Source organism: Lepisosteus platostomus, chromosome 19 (assembly GCF_059453375.1).
Source record: "Lepisosteus platostomus isolate fLepPlt1 chromosome 19, fLepPlt1.hap1, whole genome shotgun sequence".
NCBI classification, from domain to species: domain Eukaryota; kingdom Metazoa; phylum Chordata; class Actinopteri; order Semionotiformes; family Lepisosteidae; genus Lepisosteus; species Lepisosteus platostomus.
Genome location: NC_142629.1, coordinates 13914567 through 13931750, shown reverse-complemented (window position 1 = coordinate 13931750; position 17184 = coordinate 13914567). Strand labels below are relative to the sequence as shown.

Here is a 17184-nt window from a genome sequence, read left to right as displayed (position 1 = left end):
CTATTTCCTTCCTAAGCCTAAAGACATTCTGGCTAGGCTAAGCAGCATCTCTGAATTGTCCCTTTGTGTGCATGTGTGTATGCCCTGCAATGGACCAACATCCCCTGTCCAGGCTACCGGCAGATTTCAGGTTGCCTTGAGTCTTAAGGCGAAGAAGTGGTCCTGTGATCATGGATCAAATCTGCTGTATATATACAGAACGTACACTATATATATACACTATACATTCCACAAAGAAGATCACATTTACTAATGGGCTTAGTGGCTGAATCAGGACCAATCTGTAATCTCCTCTGAGGGTTCTGGCAGACACTGCTGCCACTGGTATAGCAGGTAACAATGACAGTTCCCGCAGTTTGCAGTTTTTAACCTCCGCAGCCGAGTTACTCAATCTGCTGCACACCCAGTCCTCTCCACTCCCGCACTCCCGATAACACAACCCACTGCTCCGCCGTTACTTCCACCCCGTTCATCATCCACCAGTAAGTAAGGATCTTGGAGCACAAGTGTGCAGAGGAGTGGATCCGACGGGCCCGCCTGTTCTTTTTTATAATGCAGTACGACGCCTTCATGTGCTTATTTTGGCAAAGTGAAACTCCACCCTATTTAACAGCTTCATACTTATTTTAAGTGTGTCTAGAGATCATTCCACTGATGTTCCCATAGAGCAGCTTTCAGCTGGACATCAAACAAAGGATGGTTACACTACCTGGTACCTGCCAGTCCATTCCTTCAATGCCCCACCACCTCCCTAACCAGTTCCTCTACTGCTGTACTAATGGAGCGGATTTATTCTTAACCCAGATATCCTTAGGGGCTGGTGTAACCATGTTGTGAAACGCCCACGTAAACAGCCTGTGAAACCACATTAAAGAAGAAAATGGTACACGATCTGCTCTCAGTGTTGTAGATGTGTCCTTAGATTAACTGTGCACTTTCCATGTGAAAGAAAAAGAAGACATTTTCCCTGGAAAACTCTATATACACTCAGCAAGGGCAGGTACAGATGTACCCATTATGCTAGCCAATAAGACTTATCACTGAGGAATGTGATTTGCAGTCAAGAATGAAGAACAATTACAAACAGGAGGAAGCCATTCATTCGGTAGCTGGTTATTAAGGAGGATGTCAACCAGGCATTTCCTGAAAAGAGCCTTGGTATTGCTTCCGACAATCTAGAGGTACATAGAAATTGACTGCTTTTCGGTCAACAAGTCAAGAAGGTCCTACCCTATTAGGATGTCCATGCTGGCTCCATCGGATTCCCCGCTTCCCACCTGGCGCTCCGGTCCAGGGTTCGACCAGGACCTACCCAGTCTTCGAGTGGGCCGTTTCTTCACAGCACTCCCATCCCAGTGTCTGGAAAAACAAAGATCAAACTTAAGCTTTCGCCAGCTCCCGGTGTTGGGGGTCATAAGCAGCAGATCAGGACAACTTAAAAGGAAGAAAACAATCTTCCTATCAATTTGTTTGTACAGCCCATGGGTGCAGTGCACACAATGAGGTATTTAGTGCCTAGTGAGGGCCACGAGTTGTAGATCTTCAGTTCTCAGGGACATAGCACTTCATCACAAGGCAGAATTCCAGGAAAGGTTATATAAATAAAGGCTCATCTGACGGTTGTTATCTGTTCCAAGGAAAAGGGTAGCAGGACCAACCTCTCTCTGCTCGTTCCCTGGCTTTCCTGATTGAGCTCCAGCTGCAAATGGATTTTCAACCAGAGCTCAGAGCTCAGACCCTTTAGATGCTCTGCTCCCACGTGTTCCAGCTGCAAATGGATTTTCAACCAGAGCTCAGAGCTCAGACCCCTCAGATGCTCTGCTCCCACGTGCTCCAGCAAACAGTGCTGATCTCGGTCCGAGATTGTTGTTTTTTTGTTTTTACATGGAAAATGACAGTTTCTTTTTTTTTTTTAACTCTCACCCCCAAAAGAGAATCACCATTCGGACGTGTGCAAAACTCTTTGCAGTTCCTCACCAGTGCCGATTCAAGAGGTGACACACATCCCCTAGGACATGCTATTACATGTCCCACATCATTTGTACTTCTGACCCCTGCTCTTTCTTGTGGTGGACTGGTATAAGGTCATCTGGTCACCTGTGTGACATTTTACAGTCTTTTCACAGGCACCTCACGATTTAACTTTCATTTCCAGAGGAAACTGACAGGATTACACAAGATACATGTTTTCCTCAAGACAAGATGACCCTTCCCTGTTTTTTTTTCCCCAAAATCTTCTACTCAAACAACGATTATCTCTCAATTTGCTTAATGCGTTGTCCTTTACAGAGAACTCACCATGATATTCCATTTATTCAAAGACTGAAATGACTTGTTTTAACCAGTACTTGTACTTTTTTGGTTTGTTACAAGCCATGCCACACTCCCTTCCTTGTAAAGATACCTTCGTTTTAAACTAAAATAGCATGAGAAGACTTGTCAGGACAAAGATTAAACGTTCACAGGGCAGACTTTCAAAATTAACTCACGGTGTCAAACTGCAATAAATTCAAGAGAGAGACACACGTTTCTCTGTGGAGATACAGCCATTAAGATCTTTTTGGTCTGGCTATGCGATGGTGCTGCTCCACCACGACACAAGAGTCCCAAAGGGGAAAGTCCTTCCAGCTACATTTTGAGAACACCGGTCAGCTCAGCAATATCTAAGTAAAGGCAGTGGAGGGTTTTCTTCATATGTAAGAGCAAATCTCAAATGAAAAGCGAATTTTGCCATATTACAAGGGAAGCTGTATGCAATAAACCCTTCCTGAGCAGTCAAGCAGAGGACGGACAACTATCGATGAGCCGTCAAACACCTCATGTCCAGAACGCCAGAGAACTCTGGGCCATCTGCAGCCCATCCTTGCCCACCAGGAATTTAACACATTTTAAGCCAAGGATTTTTAATTCCTTCCCATATTTCCCACTCGATTTGTTAAGGGTGTTTCAAATCACTCCCAGCAGCAGAAAAAAGTGACCAAGGTGGCGACATTTCTTCTTGCTATTAAGGTGGATGAAAGCACTTTTGAGGTTTTTCACTGGGACAATCCGAGACTGACAAATGAGACCCAGTGAACACCTCCCACCTGATTCCCAGCCTTTAGTGTTAGCAAAAGACATCAGCCAATGACAGAATACTGGAAAGGGATTAATAAGGATATCTGGGTATAATTTCCAGATGCAGAGAATGGATACATCACTTTGCACACTTCCCGAAAAGGACTTAAAAACAGATTCGCTTTTGTAAGACTTATACTAGGATTCTTTTTTTTGCTTTGATTTTGCACACATCCTAAAGCTCAAGACTACAGACTGATTATTTCCACATCTTAAAGGTTTGCACTACGATTCTACGGCTATCAGAGTGTATAAGCATACCTCCAGGGTTTGGGATGAACACAGGCCATGCAGTGTACTGAGCTTTAAGGCAGCGTCAAACATATTCCATTGCGATAAATGATGGGTGTCTTATTAGACCTCAGTCAACAGACAGTTCACCAGGGCTGAATCTAGGTTCTGATTAAGTTTTTTTTTTCCATTTTCTTTAATTCTACGATGTCTGCCTGCTTAATAGAACCAGATTCCGCATTTTACAAAAGAAGAGACAGAACCGAAAGAAATGCTCAGAAATTGCCCGTTTCATGGCAAAAATCAGCCATTGAGTTCAAGGCTCATCACCGTAAAAACAGAGGTTTAAAAACATAGAACACTGTTACAAAAAAGAGAAGGTAGTTAATTTGATCATCCAGCCATTGCTTGAAAGAAGCCAGGGTACCTGCTTCAACATCATTGCTGGGCAGCTGTAAATGATACGTAATTTAAGATGGAAATAATGTGTCAACATGAGACACCAGTTTCACATACTGGACCAGGGCCTGTGTCCTTTATTTTATCCATGTCATGTTCTCCCTGTTCAGAATGCTGGATGCTGTCCACAAGAGAATACCTTGCAGTAAACCTGTGTTTATATCACTGAACTGACCTCAACTGAGAAAGGTCACACGTGTCATTGTGTTACCGAGAGCTGCTCTGTACATTAAATGGACAAGTCTAGCAAATGTCAGATTTCAGCACCTACGGAGCTCTGGCAGGAGTTATAACAAATCCAAAGTGATTCAATCAACCTCCTTCTGATAACCTTAACCTTATCCTTGACTTGGTACAAAACAAAAGCCTTTATTCATTCATAATGATTTGCATGTACATTGTGTTATGTGTCCTAGACAGTGCGGTTAAACAACAGCAGCCATTGGGTTTAATCTCCGCTGTAAATTATATTAAACAGCCTAAATAAGGCTTAAGCTTAAGGCTAGGACTGTCAGCCCTTCATTTGCTCGTCTATGGACAGCATGTTGCTCCATTGTACTTTTTTGGACACTCAATCTGTATATACCCATGCCTATGCACATGTTGCACATTTTGTATTGTTTTTACAGTGACTATGATCATATTTAGCACACACATATGTATTGATTTTTATGTATTTATTTTGTATTACTGCACGTATTCTAATTTTTAGACTATTCTGGTGTCTGTTTCTTGTTTTTTTTGCGTGTCTTGGGCCGGACTGCTGTAACACATCAATTTCCCTTCGGGATCAATAAAGTCTTATCTATCTATCTAAATGATGTTGCGCTATGGCTTAACGCCAACAAACACAGTGACATCTGCTTCTGAATGGCAGGTAGCCCTACCTACATGTCCGATTATCTCATCGAGTTTTCATTTTAATCCATTTACTGCACTGGAGCTGCTTCTTTCGCCCAAAGGGCTGTTGACATCCTACCAAAGATGTGCCTGTTACTCACAGCAGAAGTATTGGGGCAAGTACTGCCAGCACAGAGCTTGTGTAAGAACCTGCCAGTGCAACTGCTTGACCCACCCAAGAGCCAGGCAACCTTAGATCGCACCCTTGTGAAAGATCACCCTGCCAGGTGGATGCTGCACATTGGTGGTGGTGGAGGTGAGTCCCCATTACCTGTAAAGCGCTTTGAGTGGAGTGTCCAGAAAAGCGCTATATAAGTGTAAGCAATTATTATTATTATTACTCCCAAGTGGAGCTCCTGGCTGTTCTGCGTCTTCAGCTTCGCCCGTCTCCCCCTGCTCATCTTTCAGCTCCATGCCCAAGGCCCTGCACATGCAGCTGCTGCTGATATCCCAGCCAGCATTCACATGTTCCACCGTATGACAAACCCTCAATCAGGACGGATTAACAGAGCAGTATTGTATGCGCTGGGATTTATCTGGCTCTATCGAACAGCCACTTGAAAGGTAATAAATTGGCATGACGCTGCACAGAGGCTTAAACTACAAATCTCTGCGCAAGAAGCACACGAAATAAAAAGGATTACAAAATCCCTGGGAACCTAACGGCTCTGTGCTTTGGCGTGATTTGTATGTTTTTATTAATAACGTGCTTTTTTCCCCCAGACTCAAAGACGAAACAGGGAAAGGCGATTAAGCATAAACCTAAAACAACGTTTTAGTCAGGAGATGAAACTGATCAGAGAATTAAAAACATCCCCACACCTCTAATCATACTGGGCAACATAGTCGCAGGGCTGTCCTACCAGAACCCTGTGTCCATAAGCAAAACCATACAGCATGGCCTGATTTTCAGTAGTACAGGGATAGAGCAGGGGTGTAAATCCTTAAGGTAATTTAGAACTAAACCACTGAAAGTCTTAAAAGTAAGGAGCAAAACTCAGTATTTGACTGTACTAGATGTTGGTGCTCAATTATAGACATTTTTGGCATTATTATAGACATTATAGACATATACTCAGAGCTCAACAGGACTGGAACTTGCTTAAGACAGTAGAAGAAATCCCTTTCAAGCACGTGTGGCAGCGGTGTCTTCAGGATGAACTAAATGCCTGTTTTAATTTTGCAACCTCAGATGCAGACAAAAGAAAACAAAACAGGGCAGAAAACGAAGAATGGTACCCTCCTGACATCTCTGACATGAGCTCAGAGTCACAAGTAACAGCAAAATATCTCACTTCAAGCGAAGCACCAATGCTGGGAGCATCCGAATGATAAGCTTCATGCTGAAATGGTTGCGAGGCGATTTGACGGAGCTTAGTCTTGCCACTATTTAGGTAAATGGAGCTTGGTATCAAGCTAGCAGCACTAAAACAGTACAGAAGCTCCATCAGATTTAGTTTTAGCATACAACTTAAAACGAGAACATATGCCTTGCAATGCAGACAACCAAGCTCATAAGAAACTGAGTCTGGATTTTCTTTTAATCTACATAATTGGTGTCTGATTTTACTCTGTGTAAGAGACTACATTTCTTTTTCCCCGTTTCCATTTCTGTTTATGTCACTTCTGTTCCACACGGGCCGCTTCCAAAAAGCTGACATGAGTAGAAATTCAATTAGCATTTAGAAGAAATTAGCCATCAATCCAAACATGCATCTTAACACGGGCAATGCTCAACTGTTTCGTTGAAACCCCTGCCACAAAACTGGAGGAAATGCTCAACACTGTGACAAATCAGGTTTAAAAAGAGCATTTGGATTCACAAAAAGAGGCTTATTAGCACAGCATTTGCGAATTCTCAGAAACGTCCTTCAGCTCTTTGCACCTGCATGCATTCCATTCCTGTACCGACGCCCTGACAGCCCCGAGCTCTGGCGCTGACTTAGCGTGGCGTCTGAGGCTGCCCTGCATCATAAACAGACACCCAACTGCAGGAGCAGGCATTGCCTTCTGAAGCAGAGAGCCGGGACGACTCGCGCTGAGCCTAATGCGGACACGAAGCCAGCTGTGCAAGCCCGAGAAGACGAGCCGTGAGGAGAATAATGAGGAGAGATGGCGGGCGCCAGGCAGCAAGTTATAATCCTGCTGCCTTAAGGATAGGAAAGGATCCATCTTAACAGATATTGCATTTAGAGACCTTTCTCGAATCAGAGGCAACAGATCTAAGACGGGGAGAGCAAATTAGAGAAACAAGGAGCTGGATAATTCAGGATTGTTGCTTAACCGTGCCAAAGTGTGCATAGATATGAATAAATAGTATACTATATACAGTACTATTTTGTTTCATTAGTAGAATTTGTATAAAGGCATGTAAACCCTAATGTGTCAGTGAAACAGTACATGATTCAATTTCCCCCACAATTGCGACGTGCTCAGTTCAACATCACAAGAAGAATTCCCCTACGGGTTTAACTTCCTCATCTTTCTGTCCCCTGCGTCAGGTTCCCCCCCCCTCCATCCTCCATTCTGGGGTCTTTCCTCCCTGATCAATGTGCCTTACAGAACAAAACGTCTGCCCCGATCCGCCAGTTTGCGAATCCGAGAACTATGGTGGTGAACTATGTCCGAAACTCATCGGTGCTGATCTTTTGCTCCTATCCCACGTCTAGCAGTCTATAAGTCTTGAGTAAAAGAATATTCCTTCCCAGAGTACCCTTCACGCTCTGTAGTAAAAGGGGAACTGCAACGCTATTTTTAGAGTCGGGGGTTCGAATTTCATTTCAAACCACAATAAAACTAAAATCTATACAGTAACTCGGAAGACCTCCAATTCACATCCCCAAATAGATGACACTTCCAGGTACGTACGCAGGGCCACGTTCTGCAATTCACAACAAGGCAACAAACCTTCCAGTGACGTGATGCAGCCCCGTGACACTGCAAACAAGTAGGCTCATGAATACATCTCTTTTTATCAGATAGAAATGTTGCTCTCAACTTCAAGATGGTTTTGCCAATAAATGGAACTGGCTTGTTAACTCTGAACGCAGATCATTTTGGAACCTTTTTGAGGTGAAATGACTGCTGCACACACTTCTGTACTTATTAACTCATTCACCACATTGCGTTAGTCATTACAGTGACTAGCGAGCAGGAAGGGCCACATCATATCGCAATCCTTAATAACCACTATGAAAAGTTGGGAGTGCAGTTCTCCTTTAATGAATTCCAATGACTCCACTAAGAATACAGATACAGATTTCCCCATTTAAAAACAAACAGCTTCAAGTTCTCATTTCTACCTACTGTATGGCCACAACTTTGCTCAAGTCAATTCTTCTGCTCATCTTTATGCGTATTGTTTGTTTGAGAGTTTTCTTCATATTGTCTGCAGCTGTAAAACAAATTGCCCTTTGGGGATAATAAAGACACTTTCTCTGTTCATTATTTAACTGCGCTCGCAAGCATCATAGCGGAGACAAGTCATGTTTTACTCTTATTGCTCATGAGATGAAGCATCTGTTGTCATTTACAAAGGAGAATCTGTCTGGAGACGGCGCCACCACCCCCCCCCCCCAGGTTAAATTCATCAATCTCATAAATATAATTTTGTGCAGAGGCAGGGGAAACGAGATACTCCTTCTGCATGTCGCTGATTAAAAATGGGAAGAGAGGTGATTGATGGAGATGTGAACAATTAAAGCCCTCTTCTTGTGCATCAGGGACCACAGAGGTGAGCTTAATTAAGAATTAACATCAGCTCAAAACGCAGTACATTAAAAGGGCAGATCATTCATTCAGATGCCCAAAAAATCTCGCAATGTTTTAGAGAGATGTTTTAGTGCACAACAATTTGAACAAAATCTTAGGCAAGATCCGTTCGGATTGTTACGCTGGGGGAAAATGTACTTCTACAAACATGATCTCTCATTGTCACTGGAATTCCTGGATCCCCTTTAAAAATGACTCTGAGGTAAAGGGCCCAAGAGGCTAGGCACAATCTGCAGGTCACATGAAGAAACGAGAAGATGGGACAAGTTTTGCTTTCTAAGAAATGTCTACAGTAACAGCTTCTACCTGGTTGTGGTTCCCCAGTGCTAAAAGAGGGAAAGTGACTTGAAATCAAAAGACCAAGGAAAGGAAAGACCAATCTGTTTTCTCTGCTCTCCACCGATTAGTGCTGGGAGAGTGTGTTGTGTACAGTATACCGTGGTCTTACAGTGGTGTCCATGTCCTTGGTGTTCACTGCCCATTCTGGACATTCAACAGAACTACAGCAACTTCAATTTGTTTTGCTTTTAAAGAATTCTCAAGCTGAACTCAATGTTGCCACACCTGGATAAGCCAATTGCTTTCACTCTGAACAGGTATTCAATACAATCAGTTATCCAACACAAAGACACTACAGTGGCGCTTATAACTGCAATGTCCCAACAGCAGGCTTACGTGTTACATACAGACAACTTGAGCCATAATTTCAGCTTTCAACCTGCCAGTTCGTCCAGACTGGACTATCAATGCAACACATTTTGCTTCTTATTTCTTCCGCCACACATGGCTTCTGCACTCTAAATCACATTAAGCGAAAACAAACTCCTCACAAAGCATCACCAAACACCAGGAAGAGAGCATCCTTTTTGTTCCTGGGACGGCCTGCGGGTGTCTTGGGGCTTGTGCTTCTCTGGGGTGAGTCAGAGCTCCCTCATAGCTGTGTGGAAACTTTATTTCCTTCACCCTCTTTCGGCTGTGCAGGCTGGCTGCGAAGAGAGCCGGCTCCAATCGATTTTACAGCGTCACCTCGGTGCAAACATGAGCCTAGCAAAGAAGGATGGGTCCCCCAGGGTTGGAGCAGCTGATGGGGCATAGCAACATCAGCCCTGCCCTGAACTGCCCCCACTTTAGCATATAAACACTCCACAGTACACAGACACAAATGTGTAGCTGGGACATCAGAATCAAAATCGCAGTGACGGAAAACCCCAGTTTTCGGAAGACATAGATCTATAGATCATAGAGATAAGACTAGACTTCTCAACTTCTTCTTTCTGTATTTTCCTATTCAGTTTATTTTAATGCTGAATATCATCAGGTTTAACCTACTGTAGCTTCAGTCTGAGTGTGCCCAATCTAGAATGAAAAGGGGGAATGACTGAGAAGCTACCATTTCAGTCCTTCTGCGCTCATGCACAGCCAAACAAGATGGAAAGCACTACTCTTACAGGAGTCAGTGTGCACAACACAGGCCTCCCTTGTAAGAAAGAAAAGATTTTCATCTACCCACGGTGTTCTTGTCCAGATGCGATTTGGCACACCAGATCAGCAAGAGTGGCAAAGCTAAACGGCTGCTTTCAAATGAGGGAAGCAACAACCAACTGGCATTTCCAGGACTGCAATACACAAAACTCCCTTTCACATACTGTATACCAGATCATAAAGAGATCCTAGCTCGTAAAATTACCAAGATGTGATCTTAAATATTCCACAAGACTTTATGGAATGCAAGTGCTGTCTTGCCCTTCCAATAATTCTCCAGCCTTTCTTCAATTCGGCAATGCCTAGTGAATGTCCTGTAATCGTACCTGCTGATGTAGGGCTTCATTCTGCAGGTGTGAATGCACAGTCTTTTGTGTTAGTAGGGCTTGTGCTAAGAACGTACTAGTTCAAACACTGCTCCTGAGGTAAATTCCATTCTTCTGTTTGTTTCTAAAGAATTGCTTAGGCTTAGTTTTTTACATCCTTGTTGACATACTGTACATTTAGGTCAGATAAACAAGCACGTCAGTTTCTGTAGCTCTGCATATACGGTATAGCTACCAAATGCCTGACAACTGTATTCTGTGCAGTAGTCACATTATTAGAAAAACGCCAAAGAGAGCACTTGTCAAAGACTTCAGAGAAAGAAATCCACTTTTACAAACTAGTTTAACCACCCAATGCTTTTTTCCTTCTCAGGACTGATTTTTTTTCTTGATTTGACCCACACTGGTGTGCTCTAAATCCAGACTGTGCTTGTCTAGTTTTCACTGCCCACTATCGTCATTGCTGTACTATGATTTCTTTCACTGATATCAAACGAATATCTCTTGCAGCCATGCCTGTATATATTTATAAGGCTCTGTACCCTGCTAAAAAAAAACAGATTTTTAGATTATTTAATAGTAACTAGAAATATTTTTATAAATTGTTCTAGTTCTGAAATGCTGACAAAAGGAATGAGCTGCGGAAAAGTTAAACATTTTTTTTTCAGATTTATCCTGACCTACATAAACATGCACTTAATACAGAATATGCACATTCTTAATGTGCATTCAAATACTCAAGAGATTTCTTTCACGGATCCAAAATACGGAAATCTATAACCCCTAAACGCTAATAGAGATTGAAGCACAAACATCACAAACATGCAGATTCAGGGAACTTACAGCAACAATCTGTAAGGAAGCATAGTTTCATCCACACAGGACTGGCAATTCTCCCAGGACCGATAATCAGGAAATCACCCAGGTACCGCTGTCTTCTCGCCAGGTAACAGCCCAATCCACTGTGCAAACAGCACATCAGCTACACAATCTGCCTCCTTCCTACCCACGGAGAGACTGGAGCTTTTCGCAAGGTATGAATTAAACAGGTCAGTGGGTCTGGCTATACAGCATGGAAACAAACGGAGAATTGGGACGCATTCATTATTCAGAAATTAAAGGAAGTTCTCCCCCCACACACACACGCACGCACACAAAAAAGGGAACACAGTGATTGAGGTTAACCACCTGACGTTAATTTGAATGCAATAGAAACCAGACGTGATCAACAGGTGACCTGGAGAAACAGGTGAGCAGCTCGTTTCAGTCAGCACATTAATCTTCCTGCGCGGCTCACCCTCTAGTCATTAACGAACAGTGAGCCACCCATCCATCTGACTGAGGGGCTTGGCACCGTGTTTCCCCTAAGGGATCAGAGTCCTATCCCTCAGACGTTTCCACAGGCTTTCCAAAAGGCCATAACCGACTTTTCCTGTACCTTCAGAAGCGCATTGCATTCTTCATCTCTGCCTTCCTCCCCACCCTTTCAAGAAAAGACGAAGCTAGCATTTCCTTGGCCAGTCATGGTAAACTAAAGGGCTTGCAACCAGGAAATACTCAGAATCGGATAACTAATTAAAATCACCTCCCCTCATTCTGCCATAAGACATAAATCAAGGCTTTTAGGACAGTAACCCTGCCAAATTATTAGCTAGAGTATTTTAATTACAGAATGGAAGACACTTACATGTTCTCTAACTACCTGTCTATAGATGATGGCCACCAAAGTCACCAGATAATCTTGGTATCCTAGAAAGACCTTAAGAGAAGGGTTTGGTGGGGAGCTCACCTCAGCAAAGCAGCTTGTTGAAGCCAAGACAGCATTTCCTTCTAGTAGAAAGTAGCTTTTGCTGCACAGCCAGGTGCTATCGCCAAGGTTGGTCACATCGCAGCGTCTCAAGTCACGATTTCTACAGTTTAATCCCAGAAAGGTAAATGCTAAACAGTGGCTTGGTACCACTGGCAAAAACATAGTTCTCTTTCTTTATATTTCACTGGGAAACGTACACAGTTTCGAATAGTCACATGAAGACACTGCAGACTTCCAGGAAACAAATAAGGCCCTCTGTGGTGCTTCAATCGATCCAGACCAGAAGACCCACTTCCTGTATAGGCTGAGACATTTTTTTCTGGAAACCTTAACCTAATATTCCCCATTCTCTTTCCTTTTTTAAATTTGATTTCATGGGGAGGTACACTGACATGATCACCCATCATGAATTCTTCCCAGACCATCATTAACTCAATAAAGGCTGGATTTTGACAGGTTGTCCATCCTATAACCCTCTACTTGTTCTCTGAAATTCTACAAAAACAGCAGAAGCTCTTTACCCAGTGAGTGTACTATCCCCTCCGTATTACAGAAGCAAGAAAAGACTATCTCACCCTTTCCAAAGTTCAACTCAACCACCTTACAAAAATCTATTTAAAGAAACTGCGTTTTTCAGTCTGACCAGCAATCAGGGAGCTTCTTCATTAAAAGCGGTAGATATCAATTAATGTTTATTCCGTTTATTCTGTGAGTCTGTGTGTGTATTATATGGGAGTGGGTTAAAAGAATCATTTATTTTAGTCACACTGGGAGAGAAGCATACCGTATTTCTAGCCTGAGGAAGATGGTTATTTGCCACTTGTGTTTTATGGGAAATATTTAATTGGCAATTCTTCATGCATTGCGGTCGCTTAATTCACTTTAATAGGTAAAGAACTCTTTGGAAATTGCTGAAATATGATAAACCGGCCCTTGTTTGGGATTGACTGACATGTCCAAATGAGCAAATTAACACAACCCCTTAAGGATTATAAAAACAGACCGCCGAGTCGAAGCAAACCCACTTATTGCACCCGAGGTATATCGTAATGATATTGTTTCTGAGGTCATGTATGCGTTGCCCTCTATAACAACCTTTCCAGAAAGACAGAAAATCAGACCATTCTTCGTAGGATAAGGGGAAGGAGGTCTAGTGAGGAGATAAAGTTGCCCAGGATGCCACAATCATTCAATCCATCGCCTCACAATATTTAAATTTAGGCCTTTACGAGGAGAAATATTTCTCCACTCAGCTTCTGCAAGTGTCTCAGGAACAACATTTTTAGAAGCAGATCACCCGACACAAGCTTAACAGCAGATGAAGACCCACATTATAACATACAAATGTATATTTTTTTGTTATTAAAAACAGAACACTTGTACACGCGGGGAGACACAGAGTTCCTGCCTCGGAGAAAGTAGGCCTCGGGTTTGATTCAGGCCCAGGTCTCCTTTGGTAAGAACCTGGCATGCTCTTTCTCTGTCTTTGGGATGTAGGCTAACTAGCATCTCGAAACTGTTCCTGCGTGTGTGTCCTGTGATGATGGCATGGCACCCTCCCTGTGTGCTTCTCTTTCTGGACAGACTCTGGGCTGCTCCAACCTTGCACCTTGACCTTGTACCCGAGTTGCACCTTGAGTAAGCGGAGAATGGATTCGTGCAACACTTAACGCAGTCAATACGTTTTGATTACATATAGAATGTGAACTCTATCACTGGGGTCACAGCTCTCGGATTTCCTCTGCCATTGTGCATAACAGAGTGGCATTAACTGCACTTTAAGTCTGGCACACCATAGTTTATGAGGGGAGTTAAATCAAAAAGAAATGTATAAATCCTGTGTGTAGTTATAATACTCCAACTTAGACCTCAAGACTGGGAGAGATAAGAGATTGTAATATTAACAACCAGCTTCCTTGTTGTTGGTGCTCCTACATCTTTTATGGCCATTTTATTGGTTTACTGCTCATTTGCAATCAGTGGGTGATTCTGGGAACTATGTAACGGCCTCAAGAATCTAGAACTGCCCAGAGAGAAACAAACACATAACCAGACCGGAATAGAGAAAGAAAAATATGACCGAGCAATCAAAATGAAAGTGATAGCAAAGTTCCTCAAAACCCCAAAAAGGTACAACAAGGTGGGAGCTAATTATTACCTTACACAAACTGGAATACATTACAATACTGTCCGTGTTTCTGAGTTTTTGTGAAACACCCTTATAAGAATAAGTACCATGAGACCTTCAATTCGTTATGGTAAAAAGGACAATAACTGACATTATGCTTTCTAATGTCAATTGTTCTGTACGACCAGAGCTCTACAATGCTTTGTAAGGTAAGTGTGGCACCTTGTAAAGACAATGAACAACGTTCAGAAGGTGCAGAACTCTTTAGCGCCACTAGAGGGGGGTGTTTCGTCGTGTGCTGGTCCTGGGGAGAGGCTACAGACTGCCCTCGAAGCAAAACAACATGCACGTTCTCTGCGCACTGGCGTGCTTGTTAACGAACTATTGTGGGCTAAAGCACTTTGAGACAGTACTCAACATGAAAAGAAACACACCAACGCAAATTTCAAACCTTCATAATAATACTTCGACAATTAGTCTCGCATAGCTGTTTAAATGTGTGATGTGTAATTCCTCCCGGGACCTTAAACACTGGCGAGTTCACTTGAAAAGGCATCTGAAGACTTAAGCATTTGCATAAAAAAAAACAACCCAGTTCAAAATAGTCGCTCCAAATTATTTGCATCTGTAGCTTAGTCAAGCTAAACTATGCCAGGCTAAATTTAGACGTTTCTAGGCTATTGGGTAGAAATGTGGGTCACTGTCTTTACTGGTCCAGGTACTGATATTTCAAAAGGACCCGTATCACAGAATACACACGAGTTCAAAAACAGTATTAACAGACCAAAGCTTGCCTCTACAGTAAGCTATGTCATTATGCAAACAGTACTCCTCATTTTCATCCTCGGCAACTGTGGATTTGGGCTCGTCGGGATTCCTGACATTCGGCTCCCTGTTTCTCGGGGGCTACTGAACTGTGTCTGCCGTCCCCCTGTCCTATTTCCAGTGCCTTTATGGTCCACCTTATTTGTCGCCTCACGAAGTGGCGCACTCTCGTAAGCCGTTCCCGTGAATATGAGTTTGATTTAGGAAGGGGAATTAAGGAAAACGTATAAATCAGTATTTCATGAACGGCATTGTCCCTTAATCGACTCTTAGTCATGTTCTGGGATACTGGCGTGGGAACCAGCACTGCTCCTCATACCCATCTTCATTGTCACCATCACTTGAAGCAGAAATCTTTGCTCTTAAATAACGAAAGATGACAAATTAGAGACGCCCTTCCGGGTCTACTTGCTGGTAAACAAGGGAGCAAACTTTATACCATCTCCTGGCAGACTTGCAGGCAAATCTTTAGGCAAGATCCATGGCGCTCCGTGATCATTTTGCTTGTTGCCATGTTTTTCCTCCGCGCAGAATTAACCAGGCTGTTTGTCTCAGCACAGCAACCGAGTCACCACCCTGCACTGCAGCTGGACTTGGCCAATCACACCCTGCGTGCCCCAACAAGCCCAGTGTACAGTAAGATGAAGCAAAACACTGCGACGGGCTTGATGAAAGAGCCTGGGTAACATAATGGCTTTGTGCAAGGAGAATGGCCAATACACGCCGACTTGCGCTTTGATGATCTGATGAGCGTCAAGTGTAGGCAAATGGATCCAGTCATGACTGACAGAGGGAGCATCACACGCATTTTATATGGGATCTCATCTGCTGGGCTACTTTAGAGTCCTGGTGAAGGTATAGGCAGCCCTGACAGAAACGCGGTGGTTCTTCGAAAGATCTTTTGGTAAAGTAGTGGTGCTTTTGCTCCTGATGTCAAAAAGGAGTGAGCTAACGGAGTAAGTCGTGCCTGAGGCAACTTTTGATATACTACTTGCCTTTGTACCTGGTACTTTTTTCCCCTCACTTGAAGTCACAGTGGCGTTTTTATCTGTAGTGCACGCTTTGAGAGCCAAGGAAAGGGAAAGTCTCCTGCTGACACCCGGATGAGCAAATTACTTCATAAAAGAAAGCGAAAGCCACTATCGGCATGTAGTGATTAATTTCAGATAAGGTGAATAAATATGCTCACATGCCAAATGAAATATCCGTATATGAAAAACCTTGAAATTCACAACGTGGCCAACCTAGAAGTGATGTCAGCTCAGCTTTCAAAAGACAAGCTCCTGCTTTCTAACGGAATATTTATGCCTCTTTCAGCATGGCATTTCAATAGTGGAGTCATGTGTTGTTCCTGACCGTCAAATGAGTCTTTCAATAGATTGCAAATGTATTGCAATTATTATGCGAATATTAGCTTCCTGAGCCGTAACTTGTCGTTTCAGATCTGTGCTGCAAAGTCATTTACTCAAATGTGTTTTAGTTCGACGTAAGCCAGACATAGTGGGACACACTTTTTTTTCCTCTTTACCTTCAAGCTGAAGTCTTATGCCAGACGGTATGTTGCAAAGATTCCCTCATTTAACCTGCTGAACCTCTCTTCACCTCCTGGGCTTTTGACAGGAAGGTGGGCCTGCTCTTATGCAGCAGAACAATACTGACCAGTTCCACCAGTACCGTGTTTCAGTATAGCTCCTCACAGGAAACCAGCTAGACAGGCACAGACAGAGCACAAGAGGTGGACTGATGGCCTTCACTAATGGTAGGTCAGGTACTTAACTAAAGGAATCAGAGTGCCTAGAAAACAGTCCTCTTAACCTGATGATTATCATTGTATCATCATGTAGCCAACAACGCAGGAAAGGATTTCTACATTTGGTAGCAGACAAAACCTTAAGATTCACAAGAAAAATCCCACTACTCCATCGTAATGGAATCCTTTACAAAAGTTCTGTGCATCGATTCATCGATTCCTGTTGCAGCCCTTCAGCTCTACCGTGTGCACAGTGTGTGGCATCACCTTCCCAAAAGCGCACACAGTCACCTGTGTGGCGATATCTGGCCTGTCCTGCCTGACTCAGAGCTGGTGTTGTTTCTAGAATCCCAGAAGTCGCGGCACTCATTTATGCACACTTAGG

At 43.2% G+C, this 17184-nt stretch overlaps 1 protein-coding gene across 2 annotated transcripts in view; it reads right to left on the bottom strand.

Annotated features, from left to right (window-relative positions):
* Positions 1 to 17184, bottom strand: part of ankfn1b (ankyrin repeat and fibronectin type III domain containing 1b) — a 247305-nt gene that overhangs the window by 217639 nt on the left and 12482 nt on the right. Inside the window, exons 1-2 of one of the 2 annotated variants that reach the window (XM_088613114.1) lie at positions 11130 to 11310; positions 1231 to 1359 (exon numbers count right to left, since the gene is read on the bottom strand). In XM_088613114.1, coding sequence (XP_088469240.1) covers positions 1231 to 1359; positions 11130 to 11152 — 152 coding nt within the window. In that variant the 5' untranslated portion in view covers positions 11153 to 11310. Of the gene's footprint in view, positions 1 to 1230; positions 1360 to 11129; positions 11311 to 17184 lie in introns of those variants that run through there. The other variant, XM_088613116.1, reaches the window with a different exon arrangement.